Source organism: Lacerta agilis, chromosome 3 (assembly GCF_009819535.1).
Source record: "Lacerta agilis isolate rLacAgi1 chromosome 3, rLacAgi1.pri, whole genome shotgun sequence".
NCBI lineage: Eukaryota > Metazoa > Chordata > Lepidosauria > Squamata > Lacertidae > Lacerta > Lacerta agilis.
Window position 1 is genome coordinate 27,612,521 of NC_046314.1, and position 23,285 is coordinate 27,635,805.

Sequence of the window (23,285 nt, forward strand, 5' to 3'; positions counted from 1 at the left end):
GCCCATCCTTAACTTAATTACATGGACTATTGAAGTTCATAATGCCATCATTTTTTTCCAGAATTATGATTATACTCATGCTTCTGCCTTGTTATAATGGCACAAGAAACATAGTTTCAAATATGTTTTCCTATAATATCTCTTTAACAGTTGCTCGCAGAAATATTACTTGCTTTCTAGCTCTGCTTCATGTCATAGGAAAGAAACACAGGCTTTTCAAATGGCAGAATGCTTGAGGGGAGTTTTCATTTCACGATACACATGTTCAGAAAGTAATGCCTTGATTGGATTTTATTTACTTTTTTAAGCTCCCTCCTTTTGCAATTTTCTGGAGTTAGATTTGTATGAAACTAGATGAAAGATGACATAGAGGGGGGAAATTTCTAAGCCCCAACTTTGTCCTTGTACAATTTTGATTTCAGGTTTCCAAGAGCAATTGGCTCTATAAAGGGAATGTTTTCCCAGTTTCGAAAACCTGGCTACTTTTTGCTACTTTAAAAACTTTATTTTCAGGGAAAATATGTTATGTGACCATCTCCTTCTTGGTCCTGATGCTTTGAGTCTGAGAAGATGGCCCTGGTGGTCCCTCCCAACTCTACAATTCTATGATTCTATAATTCTATGATTCTATGTCTAAACTGCAGAAGCAAACTACTTTAGTTGCTGTTTCCCTTCCTGTCCAATGGGAGTCTTGTCAGGGGGTTGGGGACCTCTTAGCCTAGAATTCTCAACACTCTCTCAGTGAAACAGTTCCAAGGATTATTGGAGGTGTGTGTAGGGGTGGAGTTTGAAATGGCTAAATCAGTTTCAAATAGGAGTGCTTATAGTATCAATGTACCTTGTGGATATGGAAGGCGCTTGTTGGAGCAACTAATACCTCAAGGTCACATTTGCTTTTCTTAGAAGTCTCAGTAGGATTACTTGGATTTCAGTACACCGGCTGCCGCTAAAAGCATACGCAGTCATAAGGTAAGTGCTAGAAATTATAGGAGTAATGTGTTTAAATTAAGCTAGTATCAGCATGGTCCTCATCTTGAATTTCTATGCAAGTTATTAATAGAAAACTAAGAACAGAAGGAAGGCAGAAAGGTAGATATATTTGTTTTTAATAGGTGTAGATTATGCTCTGTTTCCCCCCACCCCACCCCATAAAGACCTGCCTGCCATAATGCTAATTTTCAGAGTATCCCTCTCCTGCCTCGATACCTTTATTAAAAGGCTAGTCTACACTGCTAGAGGAAAGGTCTAAAGTTATTATTATGTGCCTTAAGAGCTTATAAACTAAAACACATGATTAATATTTCAGGTTCCCCCCCCCAACTCATGCATTCCCAGTTGCTACCTTGTAGTTGACTGAGAATTCAACCCTTTCTACTCAGAAGTAAGCCCTGCTGAGTTCAATGGGAAGTAACATCCAGCTCGCTTCCCCACTGCCTCTTGAGTCCGTGTTTTATCCCAGTGTGGATCACATCTCTGTGGGGCTTCGTGCTCTGAGGCAGGTCATCCTTATTCCCTCGTCCTTTTTTAAAGGCGTCTGGACTGAGGGCAACTTTCCAGAAGCCACTGTTAAAGCCTAGATGAGATTTGAACGCATGTTTTAAGCCTACATAAGCAAACACTCTGCACTGAAGTTGCTATACCAACTGCCCAGTGAAGAAGCATAACAGTTCAGCAGGACCTGGGAACCTGGGATGCTGTTTCCAGAGGCAGAGGAACTGTGCCTTTGTGTGGGTTGGAAAAATAACAGGCTCCTTGCATTGGTAACACTGCAGGTACAGATCCTTAGCATCACAATATCAAGATGTAGCGGGATCCAAAGTACGTTTAATTAGTACCGATAGTAAGTCCTACTGTATTGAGTCCAGGCTTACTAGTCTATTTTAGCATTATATAGTCTTAAGGTCATGAAGAGGCACTGTGACATTGAAAGTTAAATATAAAGAGCTAGCGGGCACCATTCGCCCAAAGCTAAGCACACTTAAATCCTGTTGCGTTCAATACACGGTTAAAACCTGTGGGATGTGAAAATGTCACCCTGCCCACAGAGTGTGACCCATGTTTTCCAGTGTCGATGGGGCATTTTTGCAAGTGATGTAATAAAACCCACACCTTGCGGTCAAGCTTGATAGTGTGCAACTGGAGGTTATAAATAGTGTGGGGGAAAGATATTAACCTGAGCACACATTCTCCAGCTAATGCTCATTTTACATTCACCTCGCAGATGTGGGGAATGCCAAAACCAAGTTAGGAAAACAGCCTCGGATCCAAGCTCTGGGAAATTGCAGTCCCAAAGCTAGTATACACAGGAGATTACTGAGGAAGTGTGTCCTCCTCTTCTTATCGGGACTATAACTGCAGTGATTCCCTCCTTGTTTTTATTTGCTAACACCGCCTCCTCTGCTTTCTCCTCCTGCCTAACAAACTCCACTTATTTAAAGTTTGCCATTCTTTCAAACATACCTTGATTGCGGTCTGTTAGCTCAGAGGCACTACTTTCTTCCAAAATATGCAGAAGAAGCGGGGGGGGGGGGGTGTTGAAACAAGCTCCAGGATGGCAGTCAAAAACTCTGGGATCTGGGCTAGGCATTAAAAGACATTGCCTGGAGAACTGCAAACTAGAGACACTTAAAGGAGTTATTTTATTTCCAAAGTAACACCTGCAGCATTTATGAGATCCTGTTAAGAAGCACGAGAAATCTGCATTAGAATACAGTGTTTCCTGTAGGAGAGGAAGAAAAAGACACTTACAGGATGCAGCTCGGTTGCCTAATGTATTTATTGCCATATCATATATTAGGCGTTAGCCTGCAGTGCTGTTTCTGTTCCAGACTTGCAGCCAATTGATTGGGGAGCTGTTCTCCATGACTCAAGGGGCAAAATAAAGAGTAAACACAATGGCTGGGTGTCTGGGAACTGACAGTTCTCACTTCAAGGCAAAAAATGGCTCACTCTGGATTAGTAACGCTTCCACTTTGAAACTTCACAATGTCTGATGCCAGGTGCTTTTGAAGCACTGCTGCTATTTTGGTGTGTGTTTGTGTGCATAAGAGGAGGCATTTTCTGTTATTTAGGCTTCCTGGTATAATTTGACAAAACATACTTTGTATTTCAAGGGGCATTGTATATTTTCCCTTATCAGAAATGCAAGGAGACTTGTCCCCTAATTCAAGGACGTTACATATGACCAGAATGTTCCTTCAGTCTGAGATTCTAATCTGTGAACTCTGGTTTTTAGAATTACGTATGTCACAACTGCACTGTAAGGCTGCATATATGCCATACACTGAAAGGACGTGACTTCTACCAAAGAATCCAGGGAACTGTAGATAATCCATCACAGACCTGCAGTTCACAGTGCCCTTAATAAACTACAGTTCCCAGGGCAATCCAATTTGCCTTTAAAAATGTGGATGAGGGTGTGACCAAACTTGGTGATGAATGAACTTGAATTTGGCTTCCATGCCTGCTAGGAGCAGCATAGAAATCTCCGTTCAAAATCTGATTTGAACTTCAGTTCAAATCCCCTTTCTTCGTCTTGCAAAATCTCATTCTTCACTTACTCTGCCAGTTACTTTCCTGCCTGCAAAATAATATTGTGTGATCTCTGGTGTACGGTATTATCCTAAACTGCTTTTTTGAAGGGTAGATTCATTCTTTGAGTTGCTGATGAGCTCCAGTGCGGTTTTCATTTTCTATCCCCTTCACTAAGTCATAGAATTGTAGAATTTGAAGGGAACCCAAGGATCATCTAGCCCAACCCCCTGGAATGCAGGAATCAATTTAAATTGCTCTTCAAGCTCTCTCTTACTTCCCTTACTTCCCTCTTGCTTCCCTATATATATATTGAAGAATTCTACAAATGCAGCGAATAGCATCATGATAGGGTTCTGTCATCAGAACTTAGGTTTCAGAGCTGACCACCTGAGGTCCCTTCTCCATTTCCTGTTAACATGGAGCCTCTTGAACACAGCCTGCCAGCCCCCCCCCCCAATCATTGTTTGGAATTTCACTTTTTAGTATATGTGCTGCCAAAGCGAGCACCATTGTTTGGAATTTCACAGACCTGTGCCGCCCCTTTGTGTTTGAGAGCGACCGAAAGGCATCAGTCTGCGCAGCAGCAGATCTAGAAGAGTTCAATAGCACAAGAAAACAAGGCCCAGCACGTCAAGCTTCCTGTTGCCCATTTTATTACTCACTTAGCACATTCAGGGTCACCAGCTTGTAGCTGTCACCCAATACTGGTGACAAGAGATTTGCAAGGGCTTTCGAGACCTTAGCTTCCGCAGTATATATGCAAGCAACCAGCTCATATGGTTAGAAATAGGGATTTTTTATTTGCTCTGCTGTGGCAGTGCCCTGCTCATTTTTCTAAACGGCAAAATAATATGTCAGATAATCAGATGCTTGGGTGTACTATATTTTGTTTTTATTGTTAGGAACCCCCTAAGCCTGAAGAAAGTGCAACAGGAAATTAAAGCCAGCAGGCATTAAATCTGCCTCAGGGTGCTCTGCACAAACATATGTGCACGCCAGCCAATTGCTCATCACTCAATTATTCATCACCTGTAAACTTTGTGTATGAATGGGTGGGCCAGCTTCATTGGCAAGCCTTATGTTTTGAGCTGATGTGAGGCAGCATGACAAGTCTTGTCTGTGGGGTTCGATATTGGAATGGCTCCTTCAGACATGTGACTCATCCCTTGAAATATGGCTGTCATCAGATGATGCCTTGAGAGAGGTGGGATATATATTACACAAAGAAAGTGGACACAATTAAATGATGCCTCTGCCCATGGGAACTCTGCTGAAGTCTGACTTTAAGCCAGTGTTTCCCAAACTTGGATCTCCAGCTGTTTCCAAACTGCAGTTCCCATCATCCCTGACCTCTGGTCCTGCTAGCTAAGGGATGACGTCGCCCAAAAGCAGCTGGAGACCCAAGTTTGGGAAACACTGCTTTAAGCAACGGGAGGTTAAATCTGGCATCTTGATTCACCCAGAAGTCAATCCCCACTGAATTCAGTGGGACTGACTCCGACACCAGCCTGCATTTCCCCCCCTGATATACTTCTATGAGTACTCTCACCCTCTGAAGTAAGGCAGGAGGTGATCAGAGAGAGGGCATTATCCTATCTTTGGCATTGCTTTCATAAGGAAGTTTACCTGGTTTGGTGCATGCATTGATATCTTTTTGGCACCAGACAAAAGTCCTTTTAAAAATCTGTTTCAGTTTAAATGTTTTGATTGCTGCTGCTGTTATGCCCTTTTGAGCCTGTCAGAGTAATTACATTTACATCTTCCATTAGTATTTTTTAAAAATGATGTTGTGCTTCTTATTTTTTATGTAAGCTATAAGTTATGTAACTTCCTGTCATTTACCTGCAGGATCTGCTCAGTGAGTGCTGCCAGCTGCCCATCATCTTTGCCCTATCAAGAAGAATGTCAAACTAATTGGAGGATAGATGCCTCTTGGGCATTCTGAGTGGTTTCTTTAGTTTGTGAGGACAAAACTTGATTTTCCTTTCCCCCCTCTCTCTTTCTTGTTTCATTTGGAATAGTAAATAAATAAAACAAGCCCTCCTCAAACTGCCAAGAAGATGGGAAATTCTTATGCTGGGCAGCTCAAGACCACACGCTTTGAAGAAGTGCTGCATAATTCTATTGAGGCTTCTCTCCGGTCCAATAATTTAGTTCCTAGGCCGGTTTTTTCACAGCTGTATTTAGAAGCCGAACAGCACCTTTCCTCTCTAGAAGGTAAGAAATGTTCATTTGACATTTTTATTCAAGTAGAAATTTAGCCTGTTTTGTTTTTAATGATCGAGAGATCATCCTGAATATTTAGTCCACATCCAACACAAAGTTGGCAGAGCCGCCACTGGGTGCTGCTTGGTTGGTGTTGACCTGCAACAAAGCCTCGTTGGTGGTGGCTTCCCATTTATGGAATGTCTTCCTTGGTTAGGGGCATCTTTCTCCCAAGTTATTAACACTGGAATTTTAAATGAAAAAAATTTCCTGCTCACCCAGGCATTTGATGGCTTGAAAATAACTGTTTCTGGCAACCTTGAAATTATATTTGATTGTTTTTAATTTTTTTAATCATTATTTGTTGTGGTGGTTGCTGTTTTATTGTTTGCTGTCCTTGGCTGCTTTGGGAGGAAGGGTGGAACAGAAAGTTGATTAAATGTCGAATAAATAAACGTTCAAGCATGATATTCCGATCCCCCAAGCAAAGTCACTGGAATCATTTCACCACCCACCAAGCCAACTTGTTTTACTGCTAAACTTCAGGAACCTCTGTGGATCTGACAGTATGCAGGCATCATTATTCTTCTGGTGCAACTATTTCCTCCTGTTAATTGCTGGTCTCTCTTTATTGGCTTGAAGGGTATTGCCTTTGTATGTTCTTTTCATGAGCACACTTCCTTTCAAAGCAGTCTAATTACGGCGTGGAGAGAATCATTATCAATGCAATATGGCGGGGTCTTTAGGCAATTGCATTGAAAAATAATTGAAATATTATTCAAATAGTTTTGAACGATATAGCTACTCACCACCTATGGAAAAAACCCTATTTAGGAACAAATCTGTTCCCATTGCACACATATTTCCCTCTCTCCTTCCATTCTTCCATGCTGAACAAGGACATTTGCATGAAAAAAACATCACCATTGTTTAAGTGTCCATCTGCTCTCGCTGCTTGCTCCCCATGTGGAAAACCTTAGATTTCATGAAACCTTAAATTTCAACAAAGTCTGATGTCACAAAAGGGGGTTATGACATCAACTGGGAGAAGATGCTGCCAGAACATGGTCTTTGTTTTAAAACAGAAGAACTCTTTTCACACTTGTTAATGGATTTAACAAATCACTGGGCCTTAATCCTGGTGTGTGTGTGTGTATCTCAAGAACTAAGTGCCTTTATCCAGAGTATTATTATTATTATTATTATTATTATTATATTATTATTATTTTATTTTATTTTTAAAAGCATGCACGCAGACAGGGCAGGAAAAAATATTTAATTATTTCATTTAAAATATGTATAAACTGCCCATTAGCTTTAATACTGCCTAATTGCTATTGTGTGGCTGGAGAATGATAGCCTATCGAGGTGCAATATGGGAATAGCCTTGCTTCCGAGGGGTAGGCTGCTTGCCATTTCTTTTACCAAAAATAACAAGGGGGTTGCAAAATGTGCCCTTCCATAAGAGATAGAGAGGAAAGTGCTCACACTTCACAAATAGATTTTAAAATTATAAAATAAAATGTCCACAAAATGCCAGGGCATCCCTATGTGGAATAGCGTAGTGGTCTTCCTAGTCCCACCTTATCATCTTCTCATTATTAGAGGGCCAGAAGACAGTTAACACTTGAGCAAAATAATAATGAGAACAACCCAGCTATAAAAGTAATTTAGAAAACCATTCATTTCATTGGAAGGGATTTAAGCACATGTTTAATTCTTATTGAAATCAGTTGGACTAAAAATACTGCCAATTCTTGAAATGAAAACTTCTGGTAGATGGGCAGAGTCTAGGGGCAATTACAGAAGAGTTTCAGGAACGGAGTTTGGTTGTATCCAGCATTTTTAAAAAGTAGATAGCTGGATGAGATAGCTCAGCTGGTTAGAGCATGGTGCTGATAACACCAAGGTTGCAGGTTCAGTCCCCATATGGAACAGCTGCATGGCCCAGGGGGTTGGACTAGATGATCCTTGGGGTCCCTTCCAATTCTACAGTTGGATTCTAGTGCTTTTGAGAGATCCATGGTTTACCCAGGTGCTTTTTGGTGTGCCTGTGTACACAGCCTAACACAAAAATCGATATCTGGACAGATTTTATTCTCATTAGCTAACCATTTATTTCATCGGCAGAGAGGGAATGTGTTCTTGCCGTCTTGAAAACAGACACAATAAATTAAAAATTGTGTAGTTGATGGAGAGGCAGTATTAGTTTATATTCTCCCAACAATTTCATCTGCAGTCTGCCTCTTTTATATACACGATTGCCGGCTGAAAGTACAATAATAAAATAGACTAGTGTCTGAAGGTGTTTGTGCCTGCCATTGTTGATTGCCACGAAGCCTGCTTCTGAACCTTTTCAGGCAAAACCGTTGGAACAAAAGGGCACTCCCGGACTTCAGACCACAGGCAACGTCTTTTGCATTACATTGCCCAGCAAAACAACTGATGTTCAAAGTGGTTGTAATCTTTGCTTAGATGTTTTTTGCTGAACAGCTGTGTTATTTTCATAGATTTCCCTGCCATTTTCCTTTCGGCATACAGTCAAAATTTATGTGACTGCTTCGTACCAAGTTAACTACCGTAAATGCTCTGTGGCTTATATCAAACCTGTGCTTTATTCATGCTTAATGTATGCCTTATGTTTAATTCAAACACCAACACATCAATAGCTGTAACCTGACTGAATATATTAAGCAAGGTTTTATTTGTCCTCTGAATCTGGCCCAGTTTTCTCAGTGCCTCAAAACATGTAGAGCTTGATGCAGTTCTGGGGGGGGGGGGTCGTGCTTTTATAATGGCTGCCGGAAAAAAGGTTTGTGTATGTTTTTTGAAGTTTTGAAGAGCTGATCTACAAATATTGGTTTAAGCTGGCACTATGAATACACCAAAGGCATCTCAAAATCATAGTTTGCATACATCTTGAGTATTTGAGGGCCTCGATCCAGTGCTGTGCAATTGTCCTCTTCCCTCACATCCCCCAATGTGAATGTAAGCAGTGCAAGCGCTCATTATAAGAAGAGTTTGAAGAAGAGTTTGGATTTGATATCCCGCTTTATCACTACCCGAAGGAGTCTCAAAGCGGCTAACATTCTCCTTTCCCTTCCTCCCCCACAACAAACACTCTGTGAGGTGAGTGGGGCTGAGAGACTTCAGAGATGTGTGACTAGCCCAAGGTCACCCAGCAGCTGCATGTGGAGGAGCGGGGACTCGAACCCGGTCCCCCAGATTACGAGTCTACCGCTCTTAACCACTACACCACACTGGCTCTTATACTGAATGGGAACTTCACAATCGTTTAATGTTGCAGTGCCTAGACTTTTGGAACTCCCTGTCTATTGATGTCAAGCAGGCACCTTCACTGCACTCTTTTCAGTGCCTGCTAAAAACATTTTCATTTAGACAAGCCTAACTAGCATGCATGGCAAGTTGAGATGTTTTTTTAATCTGTTTTAGCATTTTAACTTTTGCATGTTTTAAAGGACTGTTGTAAATTTTTCTTGAGTTTCCTGTTTTAGCTATTTTTCTAAACCGCTAGGTTTTCTTTCTTTAAAAAAACAATAACAATCACACAGCGTGTACCAGTAACTTTTATGAAATAAATAATAAAATAATATCCCCAGACAGCCCTCCTCTTTCAGTGCCATGGATTTATTGCACAAGCAACCTGCATGGCGAATGGAGGACAGGGCTGGAAGTGGATATGGGAAACACGCCAAAGATATCCCATTCCTTTCGGGACCCCCTCATTCTCCCTGCACATGTACCTGTGATCTTGCACTGGTGTGGGAATGAGGGAAGCAGGGTTCTGTTGAACTCTGTTTCGTAGTCATGCTCCACCGGATCAGGTAAATTGCACAGGACAAGATATAGTGGACCAGTTCACAAGAACCTTAGGTGAGAAGTTGGTGGATTCGCCCCCGTCCCCTTGGGGTGCTTGTGAGTTCACACAAGCATGTTTGTCACTCCACAACTGCAGCTTGACTTGATTCCTTGCGTCTGTGAGACTCACCGTGGTTCAAAAATCATAGGCCACTTTCATATCACCTGAACATGCTGTGTCTCTTGATGGAAGCAGTTCACATGTCATTTATTGTGAGTTGAGTGACTTATTATTCTGGAAAGTGCTATGGGTGCTTTTCTTCCCCTTCACCAAACTCACACCTGTTCTCTTTATTTCCCTGCTTTTCTGTAAAGTCGGAAGCTGCCCTAAGATTTGTTTCAAGCTACTGTTTAGCTCATTAACTCAGCGCAGTCCTCACTGCCGTATGTGAAGCTTGGTACCTGCAGCTGAACTTGCGAAACAGCTATCACTGATAAAGGGGGAGAAACATTATTTCCTCTCATCTGAATGCACCATTTACCTGACCTCTGGTGACTGTGCTCACGATACCTTTTAGCAGGCAACAGAGTGGATAATGAGGAAGATGAGGAGGAAGAGGAGGAAGAGGAGGAAAGTTCAGAGTCAAGCAGCCCCCCTATCACTTATCAGATGAAGCCGCCTCCTGAAGGTGGTTGCACTACTGACGGTAAGAAATTCATACAGCTGGGTGGCACTTTTAGAGGTGCACGCAGATGAAGCGGCTTCTTCACACAGATGACTGAGAGCACATGCGCCGAGTTGCACCCAGCATTGCGTGTGCACATGACAACTGTTGCATCAGGAGAGGCCGACCAGGTTGCACCAGGCTGCTCTGGTCGACCCGGGCCGACATCCCGCCTTTCCACATCGCACCAGGGTGACTTTCCTTCAGGCCTTCTCTGCTCCCTCAAGATTGGGGGTGCTGAGCCGTCTCCCAGTGGACATGGTGGAGGGCTGTAGAGGCTTCAGCCCCATAGAGTTGGGATGCTTGACTTAAGAGTTGTTCCTTTCACACAGAATGAAACCCAAGAGTTCAACCCAGCAAGCCTTAGGCATGGCTACATTCAGTTGTGGACTTAAATTAATCAGGACTGCATCATTTCTGCTGCTTTCGCTGGGATCCATGCTTAATTCTGAGGCCTAGTTGAGGTTTAGGCTGCGTTATTTGGGATTGCAAGAGGAAGCCCCCATGATTGAATGTCTTGCTGTGCATTTATTTCTCCACATAGCAAAGTCAGAGAGAGTAGTTCTAGTCTAATCGTCTCCCTGAGATATCACATTTGTCTTCTATTTACACCCTGCTTTTCACTTAACAGAGTAGCACTGAGTTTTAATTATGAAGGTACATTCAGTTATGTGAGCCCCCACCTGAAGTCTGAAATGGTACTGCTCAGAATTTCTCAGTGAAAAATAGGCTGTCACAATGAAATTTTTGCAGATTGAATTTTGCATGAAAAATTACCTTTAGAATAATAAGATTTGGGGGAAAATAATAATAATTGTGGATTGCTTTTCATCTGTTTGGGTCGACTTGTTTTAAAACATTTGGTATTATTACAACTTCTTAAAAAAGTATTACTCAGAACATAGATTTTTACAGTTTGAGAATGGAGGCACTATTGTATAATTGTTAGCAAAACATGACTCAGAATGGCACATTCCAGAACATCTATGGATGATGTAAAGATAAATTTAGGGTATTTTGAATGGTATGCTCAGATATTCATTTTTAATGAGCATTTGCATACCAGACTTGTTTTCTGTAAAGTGAAAGAGCAGTCTTTATTTCCAATTAATTCAGTGCCCATCTTTTTTACTTGAAAATTACTTAGCTCCTTCTGGACGGGATGCGGCATGTACATTGCAAAAAGTAGAAGCCCTGAGTCGCATTTAAAATTGCATATGTTAATTTATATGCACAGATGCAAATTTAGAAATAATTACTTTAAACAATTTAAATAGAAATACAATACATCTCACCACAGTGAAGAAGACTGAGCAGGTAACCTATGCGCCTGATTGGTTTGCTGCCCAGGGGCTCCCTTTTGCTGGGCAATTCCTGGTTCTCTCTTCTTATGGTTCTTCATTTTTAAACCGGAATTAGACCTGACAGCTCTTCAGTTAAGAGGACTGTAAAATAGGATACATTGCCACCTTAGACTGAGTCCTGAGACTGGCTAGCCTACTGAAGTCCCTTGTTTATGTTGTCACTTGCACTTTGCTATTTATTGAGAGATCTAGTATCCATGTGTACTAATTTCTTTTCTTTTTTCTTTTTTAAAAAGGATGTGCTTCAGGGCATGTCTGTAGCAGCTCCTTTTTTGTGCAATCTGGCGCCGAAAAGAGCACATGCCGTTGGTTTGGCCTTTGCCTCATTCCCATGTCTCGCCAATTATTGTCTCTGGTTGTTGCTACATTTCCTGGTTTCTCTGTGTGAAATTTAGGACCTCATTAACTGGGTACTAACTTTCCTGTGATGGCCCTTGCATATGTTTGGACAAATGCCACTCAGTGTGTCCCTCATCCTTGCCATTGTCCTTCCCGTGTGCTTTCACCACTGCAGTTTTTTACCCCCTTTGGAATGCTGAATTTGCTTATATTAACCGGTTGGCCACTTCCTGCTTACTGTTTTGCACAAATCTTCAGACAATATGATCCTGAATTTCCCTCATAGCTACTGTCCACCTGTCTCTCTGGGTGACCAGAGTCAACAACAGCAACAACAACAACAACAACACCCCACCCATCTGGCTCTGTTTCTATTCCCACACCACACACACTTCGTTATTGGAGCCATTTTCCTTCAAAAATGCATATGCAAATATTCCCCTCTCATTTGTTCATTTGTTCCACTGTGTTACAGTGAAAGGAAAGAATGGGATTGTTTCTGAACTTGTATAGCTTAGGCAGTTTTGCTGTCCATACTTCTGCATCAATCCCTCACCACTTTATACATCTGAATCAGAATAATGAGAGATATGTAGATGCAACCGTGCATATTCAGTGGGGATTTATTAATTTTATCCTGGACCCACAGTTCTGAGAGGAATTTATTTCTTTAAAACACCTTGGCTATTGTCTTTTCCTTTCTTTTCAAAAGAGTATAATTTATTCCACCAGTGCATAAATAACCTATATAATTTGATTGAAATAGTGTTGTTGTTGTTTTTCCTCCTCCAGGTTTCTGCCAGGCTGGTAAAGATTTGAGATTAGCATCAGTTTCAAACGACCCAATTGAAGTGCCTTCAGGGTTTCTACTGGTTGGCGCCAAGTCACCAAACTTACCAGATCACCTTTTAGTGTGTGCCGTAGATAAGAGATTTCTGCCTGATGACCACGGGCGCAATGCCTTGCTAGGTAAGTGGTGGCTGTGATCCCAGCGTTGCTGTAAGTCAAGGGTGGGGACCCTGTGGCCCTCTTAAGATTTTGTGGGACTATGACTCCCATCGTCCTTAACCACCTGCCGTGCTGACTGGGACTGATGGGAGTTGGAGATCAACCATTTCGGGAGGGCCACGGTTTCCAGTTTCTGTTGTCAGGGGGAAGTGACAAGATTAGCCCCATCTCATTTTGATTCCTGGTATTTGCCGTTGTTTTTGAACAATTTAACCTTCTGTGCAGATGGCTGAGCTTAAGGAAAGGTACGGAGCGAACCTGTATCTTGCAGCTGCCGCGTTACCTTTTATCCAGTCCAAGGTTAAACTCATTGTCAGATCAGTTTGCATTTACAGTTGCTCAGGCGACACCTTGAATTACTAGGCCATTTATGGACATTTCCACTGCCCAGCTGTCTTTGATCTCATCTTGTGTTGATATACAACCTGTTCCTCTTCTCTTTTGAGATGTGGTTTGTGATAGCAACCCATCAGTAAAGTTGGCTGCACGGAAACAGAGGCTCCCTAGGGTTGCCATATTTCTAAAAGTGAAAATCTGGACACAAACATTGTTGAGCCTTTTTTCTGACATGGGTTGCCATATGCCCCGTTTTCCCTGGACATTTTAACCGATCCTTGGATATTCTGTGCGGACACTATTTTTGACAGACAAATCCAGGATATGCCTGGGAAATTCTGGACATATAGCAACACTACTCCCTGCTGCTTTCTCAGTCTCATCACCTTCTTTATGATATATATAGTGTTTGTTTATCTACAACCCCTGTCCAGTGGGTTGTAGTGGTTAGAGTGTGGGTTAGGACCAGGGAAAAACGGGTTCAAATGTCAGGGCTAAATTCCCACTCACCCTCTCCCTGAGTAGTTACACTGGGAGAGAGGCTCTTAGTTGTGGCTCCCTGAGGTCCAGTCCTAGCTGCACCAACTATTCAACATTCATGCCCCATAACTGCAATTCTAAGCATAGTACCTTGGAAATATGGCAGACTGTTTAGGGCCTTTGTGGCATAGATTGAATCTAGGGCTGTGTGCATGCCCTAAATTTAAAACACATCCCCTCACAAGAGAAAGAGTTATGGGAACTGGTTTGTTAAGGGTGCTGGGAATCGTAGCTCTCTGAGGCATAAACTACAGTTTCCAGCCTTCTTTGGGGGAAGAATATATGCCTTAAAATGTGTGGTGTATGCAGCCTTGCTCTTGGACTTGGTCTAGTTGTGAAGGGTGACTTTGGGTCAGCCTCTCGCTCTCTTTTACCCAACGTATTTTACTGATCTGTGAGGAGAAGAGACAGGGTTAACCTTAGGTAGGCTGCTCTAAGCCACTGGAAGGAAAAGTGAGATACACATGTGATGGATGGAAAGATGATTGTCTACTGTGTTAGAATTAGTGTGAGTGGGTTAGGATCTTGGTACAAAACAAACTCTGGCGAGGAAAAAAAATGTAATGAGCGCTAAATGAGGCAATTAAATAAAATTTTCCCAAGCTACTAGTTAGGCCTGGTATTTAACTTTGAAGAAACTCTAATTACTTGGTGCTCTGTCACGCACAGTTCTTGAAAGCTTCACATATGGTGTTCTGCACCATATTGAATTCTTATGTATTTGAGAGTAAATGCATTTGCTGTTAGGGTTGCGCCTAACAATATTGCCAGGCAACAAGGAGCTACAAAGCGATGCCAATAAAAATCAAAAGGATGCAATGTGAGCCCAGTATAAATAAATTTGGGATCTGAGTTTACAACCAGCTTTGTGAGAAGCGGTGGAGTATATAACTTCATCTGGCAATAATGTGTCTTGCCATGAGATCTTGCTGACTTTGATGGGTCACAGTACAATTGGCCTGCGACCGTAAAGGAATTAAAAGGGCTGTAAATTTGTGGTGCGTTGTCATTTTAAAGATACAAGCAGTAATGTTGAACCACTCAGCCCATTCATGGCTAGCGCTATTAACAGCCTAAGGTTCCTAAGGCTGTTAACACAGAGGAAGTAGTATATGTGTTAATTGCATGCTAAACCAGAAGAGGGGGGGAAATAGTAAGAAACATTTGGTAATAATAACGCTAAGGCTACAATCCTGTGCACACTCCCTTGGCAGTAAGCTCCGTTGAACACTGTGGTGTGTCTTCTAAGTCAACACACAAAAGGACCAGGTTTAGCAGTTATTTAAAATGCTTTTTATGTGCAGCTAACACATTGGATTATTGCCCTTCAAGTTATTTCTGTGTTCATTTCTAAACCTTTAAAATTATGTTTCACATTTTACATAATTGAGACCAAGAGACAATGAATTCTGCCCAATCCATGAATGATTTGGAATTGGAATGAGGATTTCAAAAATTCAAATTCTAAATGAAAAGCATTTTCTTGTGGAAGCCAAAACACCTGATATTTCCTAGCAGTAGTTTTTGAAAAGAGGAAATGACAAGTATCAGACCTGACTCGAATGTCCAGTCATTCCACCCCTGCACTTTGATGATAGTCATAGATAATAGAACCGTAGAGCTGGAAGGGACCCAAAGGGTCATCTAGTTGTGACCCCCTGGAATTCAGTGAAGTTGGAGATAAATGGAATCAAATCAATAAATAGGTGAGGAAATAAGTTCTGCAGATATTCAGAGATGCTCTTTAAAAAACCACAACCCTTTACGCATCTCAGGGCAGAGTTCTTGCAGTGGAACAACTAAATTCATTGACTCCTATATAGCCCCTAACAGGTACTGCTGAGCCAACTCGGAAATTATCTGGATTCTCTTTAAACACCCTCCAGCTGGAATAGGCTTGGTAAGCTTGGCTTCAGATCAAGCCCTGCCTGCAAATAAGCTCAATATCTTTAAACTGATGGAATCAAATTTTATTTATCTACTTTGGTATGGCTCTCTTGCTCTCTCTCTTTCTTTCCACCAATTTGTTTTCATAAAGCAGGGGACCCTGTTTCTTCTTTAATCTCATTTGATAATCTTGAAGGAATCTGTTCACAAAAGGGAAATGCACCCCATCCAAAAGTGTCTTAAATGGTTTCCTGAGCGTTTCTGAGCTGGCTCCACCACTGTCTGTGGATATGCCCACAGGGCATATATAGGCTCGGAAGGAAACATATCTGTGCATTTAGTAATTTCCTGAGTAGCCTCTTTGACTTCTGTTTCATATTCATGACAAGCTAGTGAAATGCCTGTGGGGCATAAATCAAGTCCGTTTATTGATTTTGTTTAGAAGGTTGCTTTGGTGGTTCCAGCTTGCTTGCCTCCATGACTTAACTTGTGTTGGTCATATTAGAGGTTTCTTCTTCTTCTTCTTTTTTAAAAAAACACCAATCTGTCTAGCCTTATGCAAAATACTGGCACCCTCTCCCTGCGAGGTGCAAGTATTCTAGCTATTAAGTGGTCTTTGTTCATCAGTGTGAGAGAACTTCCTCTGAGAAGCTTTTCATGGTACTTTTAGGAAACACATGTCCTATGTATCTCAAAATCAGTGCCATATATTAAGACAGAAAATATTGCAGCTCTCTGCATGGGGCGCTGAGACCCCTTTCCTGCTTGTTTTGTTGCCTTTCACTCCTCCACTTAACAGCTTCCCAAGCTTTTTGCAACAATAACATTCATAAACTTCTAAATCTTGCAAACCTATTAATTCAGTTCTTTAGAATGAAAGAAAGGCGAGGGCCAACAAGGGATAATATTTTTCAGTAATGGCCGACCAAAATTAGAAATTAAAACAGGGATGGGTAACCTGTGGCCCTCCATATGTTGTTGGATTCCACCTTCCATCACGCCCAACCAGCATGACCAGTGGTCAGGGATGGTGGGAGTTGTAGTCCAACAACATCCCGGAGGATCACGGGTTCACCACTCTGTATTAGAATAATGAAAAGTCTTGATGAAAACGGTGGCTTTTTAACCTAGTGGGTACATCCCTATCTTGCTGAGAGGAAATTCTGTGGAGTCGGTTGCAGCGTCCTGTGGCACTTTAAAGATCATAGCTGCCACCTGAGGATTACATTTTATGTATGTGATGAAGTGAGCACCCATTCACAAAGGTTTATGCTGTAGTAAACTTCTTAGTTTTTAAGGTGCCATAATACTGCTTGTTGTTGTTTCTCCAGGGATGGCGCTCTGTAAACTGGGCACCCTCCTCCTGCCATTGTTTCCCTGCCCTTCTCCCCCAGAAGGCCTCCTTATTTTTCCTTTTTTATTTTTACTTCTACTCTCTTGAGGAAAGTCCTGACGTATAAACAGTGCAGCTCTTGTCTCTTATCATCTTCCTCCCTTTTGCCAGAGAGCTGCATTTGCACGGTTTATCTCCATGCTCACTTGTAGAAAGGCTCGGTAAAATTCTCCGGGGGGGGGGGGGGATGAAGAACCAGGGTGGGAAAATATTAAGGATTCATTGTCTTTTCCTGCTAGAAGAGCATTAGAGGCTTTTTGCCTGCCATGCAGAACTAAGCACTATCCTATTATTTCAAGGGTGCCCCTATATGCCATCTGAGGAGAAACAGGAATATGCCTCCCCCCCTTCTGCCCCCTGCCACCTCACCACTTCTACTGCTGCCAGAAGGACCCCCCTCTTGCTGAAACCTGGCGACGCATGGTGTTGCTCTTCATCTTCCCCATCCCTAGGGAATATGGGATAGTACTTGGTTCTGCCCGGCAGGCTGAAAACTTATAAAACTCTTTTGGCAGGAAAAGAGAATCCTCAATTTTTCCCACCCTTCTTCTTCATTGAACTCAGGGGAGTGGGGGCCGCATTCTGCAAGGCTGTTCTGTTTGTCTTCTTTGCCCCATGGGCTACAGATCAAATCCCCGTTAAAGGTACAGCAACTGGAATGACCATCCCATACCCTCCCAACATTTCTCCCATGAAGATAGGGATATCCTATTTCCCAGCAACTAGTACATGCTCTGTCTGATCCTGGAGGCAGCATATAGCCATTGTGACCGGTAGGCATTGATAGTCTTATCCTTCACGAATTTGTCTCGTTGCTGTGTAGGTTGATGGCCATTACCACATTCTGGTATTATATCTTCAGACATTTGTAAAGCCTGAACAGGAAAATGGAACATTGGAAGCTGACATAGAGGGACCACATGTAAAATAGAGGGCTCAGTTGTTCTCCCTCCCCATAGTTCCTCCCCCCCCCACCTGCCCTTGGCCTCCCTCCTCCAAATGTCACAGCACCCAAGAGGGACGCTAGTCTCTCAGATGTAGTCTGGTGGAGTCAGCCAAATGTAATTAACATAGACCACTGAACACTCATCAGATTGTAACAGCCGTCGGTCACTCTTGATGCAGGTTGGTTTTGAACTGATGACCTAGAGGTGAAAGGGCTTTATCTGTCAGACTACAAATATTGATCTCTAGCCATCTTGCAGGCTCAGCCTTGTGACACAGATAAATTGGAACGCATACTGGATAGCTCGGCTCTCCTGACCTTTGCCATATCTACAATGTATATGGAAAATCTGCTTTATTTAGCTTGCTTACAGAATGAGCAGCCCTCTCCTATTATGTGCTAGGTCCAGATGTTTGTGTATAACCAAGGCATTATGCAGAATGAGCATCCCATTTATTGAGTTGCTGGTAAGATTAGTGTTGGGTTTTGACCCCTGTGCTTGCTGTCATATCATAGTATAGTAAGGCTGCCCCAAACTCACCCATGAAAGTATTTCAAGGTGAAAGGGTGTGTTTCACAACCCCCTGCTTTCACATACTGTTCACTGCTTGTTACCCCCTTATATTCAGTGCAAGTTTATTTGAAAACCAGAGGCTTCTATGTCAGACAATCCTATTATTATTATTATTATTATTATTATTATTATTTGTATATACCACCATTTATCCATAGATCTCAGGCTCACAGCATAAAATTCACAACATAAAATTGCTATCATGTCTGATAGTCATTGATAGTCAGCAACACAATGACATAATGTGACACATCCGGTCAGATTTACCTGACAAAGCCAAATCAGAGTGAGGATAAAAAGCATGACGCTCATTCCGAATAGGTTTCCTGACTATACCATGTAGTCAATCAGATTTGGCTATAGGGTGATGTCATAAAACCCAATCAAATTCTATGTCGTGTTTCCTGCTCTTACTTTGAATGCAGGCCTCCCCAAACAATTGCCAAACTAAGGAGGGTATGTGTGTTTCATTAGGGTGGTGTTTTTTCATGAAATGTGCTTCCCTACCTGACTTTGACTCAGTCCTGAATAAGATGCCTACAAAATAGAGGTAATGTTTGGAATTTGAAATATGGCTGCAGATGTCTGAAAAGCAATATTTACTGGTGTGTCCAAAGCCTAATGCTAGTGGAAGCACAGGACAAGCACCCAGAATGTTGAAGCGGCTAGAAATCAACATAACAAATTTTCCCCGAGTTACTCACATGCTAAAATGGTCTTGTGAATAGGTATTTAATTGTTCTGATCACTACTGTTAAAAACTAAAACGTGTAACCAAGTTTTGTGGCCATCCCATGACATCAATTTGTCATTCTTTCCCATTTCCACCACTCTATTGATTGGTCTGTCTGGCATTCTTAACAAAGAGAAATGGGATTTCCATCCCTCTCCAAGATGTCATTAAAACTACAAATTAAAGAGACGGGGGAGTTATTAAATGCAGGCATTTATTTAGAAACAGTTGACACCCTTGCAACATTTATGTGTCTTTGTGTGTGTGTGTGTGTGAAAGAGAGAGAGAGAGAGAGAGAGAGAGAGAGAGAGAGGAAAAAATAAATTCCCAACAGCCACACCAAACAACTTGGAAGTGCATTATCTGTACTATGTCGCTTATCTCTCTCCCATCTTTGTGTATGTTTATTTCATCAGGTTTCTCTGGCAATTGTATCGGCTGCGGCAAGAAAGGCTTCTGCTACTTTACTGAGTTTTCCATTCACATCAATCTTAAGTTGACCACTCAGCCCAAGAAACAGAAACACTTAAAGTATTATCTGGTGAGGAATGCACAGGGAACTCTTACCAAAGGATCTGCAATCTGCTGGAAGGGGGCAGGTGAGATAATGAACCTGTCCCGTTGGAGCTCTGGAATTCCTCCGGAGGTTTAGATATGTGACTCCTTAGAAATAAATCTGAAATTGAGGGGATCAATGAAAATTCTTTAAAAGCCCAATAAAAATACTTAAAAGAAATGTAAGCATTTACTCTGAACCAACTAGCCTGATAAACCTAACCAGCCCCTTGGTAGATGGGGCAGGGAGTGGAAGCAATTGTGCTTTCCGTATGCCTGCAGTGGAATATGTCCATATGCACGAGTGAGTTTTTCAATCTTCCTCCTTTTTCTTTTTTTTCTTTTTGAGAAGGAAGGATTGGGCAAATCAGACTGGCAAGTCCACTCACTTAGGCACTTACTGGTAGGTAAATGCCTAAATCAGGCCACTGTGACGCAATGGCTGCATGTTGGATTTTGATGTTGGCAGCGCAGGTTCTAGTGTTTGTGCTGCTGCGAAGCTCATGTCCAATTTGCACTTTTTGGGGTGAGCAAATCTGCTGTTTGCATATGTACTTGCTGCCTTGTGCCTGGCATTGCTCAGGAATTCTAAGAAACTGAAAATTCGGTCTAGTTTCGAAAGGTGCAGTCTGCCATCTTGATTCAAAATGGTGTCCAGTTTTATCCAAGCATAAACGAAAAAGTCTGCTCCCTGACCTTAAGAACTGTCGGGCAAAATTTGGTTAGAATATTCACAGGTGTCCAAAGGTAGAGTGAACAAACAGCTTCTCGAAATATGCTGTAGATTAATGCTTACAGTGGCAAACATTGCAGGGAATGAGACAGAGATGCATGTGTGACAACCCATAGGAACATGTAGTACAAGCACATCAAGGGGCAACTATGGCACTGTGGCACACACCTGCTGTCGATTTCCAGATATGCATATTTATTTTATGCTTCATAGAGTTTACAACTGCAAGCAGTATCCAACATTTGTTCTACTCGGCCTTAGCCTATTAAAATTAACGGGCATGACAAAATTAGATCCATTTATTTTAGTGGGTTCATTCTGAGTAAACCTTGTTAGAGACAACCCAGATGTTTATTCATGAGAAATATGAATTGACCTTTGTTGGCTAGTCTTAGGCAAAGCCTAGCTTTCCTTCATCTAAACTACCTCATAGAATTTTCATGGAGCTAAGATGTTGCATTGAACACTTTGGGCAAAAGTGAAATACTTACAAATGACCGGATTGATGTAAATATCAATTATTAGATATGAACAATAATTGTTTACCTCCTCACTTTGAACTAATAATGTATGTGAATCTGCCTTTTGCTAAAACAACAGAAGTTCAACTTTTATAAAAGGTTTGCAGATTTAAAGTGAGCAGTTCTCACTGAATAAGCAGCATCTTGTTTGTTTCTTGTTTTGATAGAGTTCAGAAGCCGGCAGCCCTCATCCAGCACTTTTTCCAACCTGTTGTTCCAACCTCCAGAGAATACAGGCTCCTCAGCACCTGTCATGAACGAGCCAGTTATAGCCACACATCCCATAGTTCAAGCAGGGATGCAACAGATGGGTAACTGAATCTTCTCTAGCTTGTTGCAGTCTCCCATTTTCTTGCAGTCTCCCATTTTCTTTCTGTGCATGCAAGAACCATTTGGATTGGTCTGTCCCAGCTTGGTGCCCTCCATATATTTTTGAAGGCTGAAGGGAGCTGTAGCCCAGAACATCTGGGGGGCACCAGTTTGGGGAAGACTGGCTTGGATAGCTGCTGGTGGAGATACAACAATATGTCTTTGTGGATTGTAATCAGTTGCCATTCTATGTGTGAGCATGAGCAGCGTGGTGTGGTTCAGTTATATGTGGTACATATGCAGCCCCTGAGAAAGCCTCTTTCTGTGTGGACAAGCCCTAAAATATACTCACTGTGAGATGATGCAGGAGGGGCTGGTGGCTTGTGACTGCCTTTTTGGCTATGTTAGAAAGCAACTGAAGTCCCTCTTGTCACTGGAGCCATTTCTGTTGACGAGAGCATGAAGACCTTTTCTAGATAAAATCCATTAGGTTTTTAAAAAAAAACTGAGTTATCGTTTCAAGACGGCATTCCTATGCATGATTACTTGGGAGCAAATCCACTTGAATCCAACGGGATTTACTTCTGAGTAGGCAAATGCAAGATTGCAGGGTGCTTGTCAGTGTTTAGTCCTCGGCATTCTTTTCCAGCACAGAACTGTTAAGGCAAGTAAGGGCTTGCTCTGTTGGATTATTGAAAGCCATGCATTTTTACACGGATCAAGAAAGCCCCTCCAAAATTACTCTCTTTCTCATTGACCTAGTGCCTGACCACCTGCCAACAACAGCAAGCCTGCCAGTTTACAACGGCAAAGACTCTCCCCAGCAACACTCGATGAAAAGCAATGTCTCTTCCATGACGAGACCACCAGTATTAGGTACCTTTGCTTATGCATTTAATATATTCCCACCCCACCCTTTAGGGCAAGCCCTCACAAGGCAGTTTAACAATAAACATGTTAAAAACAAAATGGTTGAATAAATATAATAAAATGTGAGATTTAAAACACATATAGGGCTCAACAATAAGATCCATTTAAAAACTTGGTGGTGTAAAACAAATCTTTGGGAACTACTTAAAGACAAGGTGGTGTTTGTTCTCAAGGGAGAATCACGGCAACACGGCAACGGCCCTGTCCCTGGTACTGATTTGTCCATAGAGTTGCTTCGTACCTTAACAGCAGGTAAAACACCTGCATGGCCTATGCCTATGGCGCTATGGGTGGCCTTTTACACTGCACATATGAGCCTCAGCTGAGCTTGGTCTTGAGCCTCTTTGTAATATATGCAGGGATATAGTTTGTGGTTGGGCAATGTTTACCTGGAGAACTGGTTCCAGAAGGTGCTTCTTGAAGACTACTGCTCAGCCCCATGACAATTATGGTGTGGTACATTCCTAAGGGCCAAATTTCTTTCTGGGAAATTTTCAGGGGCCACATTCTCTGGGTGGGACTAGAGACCAGAGCAATGGATGTTCCCCACTGTTGGAAAGCTGGCCTTTGAGAGGCTTGCTTAGCCCCTACTCTGATGTCTTTTCAACACCAGGCAAAGACCATTCACTTGCAGCTATCATTTTATTGTTTGATGTATTTTGTTCTTTTATTGCAGATTTCCCTCTTTTATTGCTTATTTTGTTGTAAAAGTCTTACAAAGCACACAAAGATAGACATTCTCGCACTATCAGTTGATTGGAGGACTAAATGTATACAAAACTTATTTTAAAAATAATGTACAGTTTCTTCTAGGCGTCAGGAAAAGCTACTATG

At 42.0% G+C, this 23,285-nt stretch overlaps 1 protein-coding gene across 7 annotated transcripts in view; it reads left to right on the forward strand.

Moving 5' to 3' along the window:
• Positions 1-23,285, forward strand: part of GREB1 (growth regulating estrogen receptor binding 1) — an 81,833-nt gene that overhangs the window by 26,387 nt on the left and 32,161 nt on the right. For 6 of the 7 annotated variants that reach the window (XM_033143119.1, XM_033143112.1, XM_033143116.1 and 3 more), the window contains 6 exons: positions 5,556-5,751; positions 10,137-10,265; positions 12,779-12,955; positions 19,820-20,002; positions 21,380-21,523; positions 22,284-22,397. In XM_033143119.1, coding sequence (XP_032999010.1) covers positions 5,595-5,751; positions 10,137-10,265; positions 12,779-12,955; positions 19,820-20,002; positions 21,380-21,523; positions 22,284-22,397 — 904 coding nt within the window. In that variant the 5' untranslated portion in view covers positions 5,556-5,594. The remainder of the gene's footprint in view (positions 1-5,555; positions 5,752-10,136; positions 10,266-12,778; positions 12,956-19,819; positions 20,003-21,379; positions 21,524-22,283; positions 22,398-23,285) is intronic. The other variant, XM_033143118.1, reaches the window with a different exon arrangement.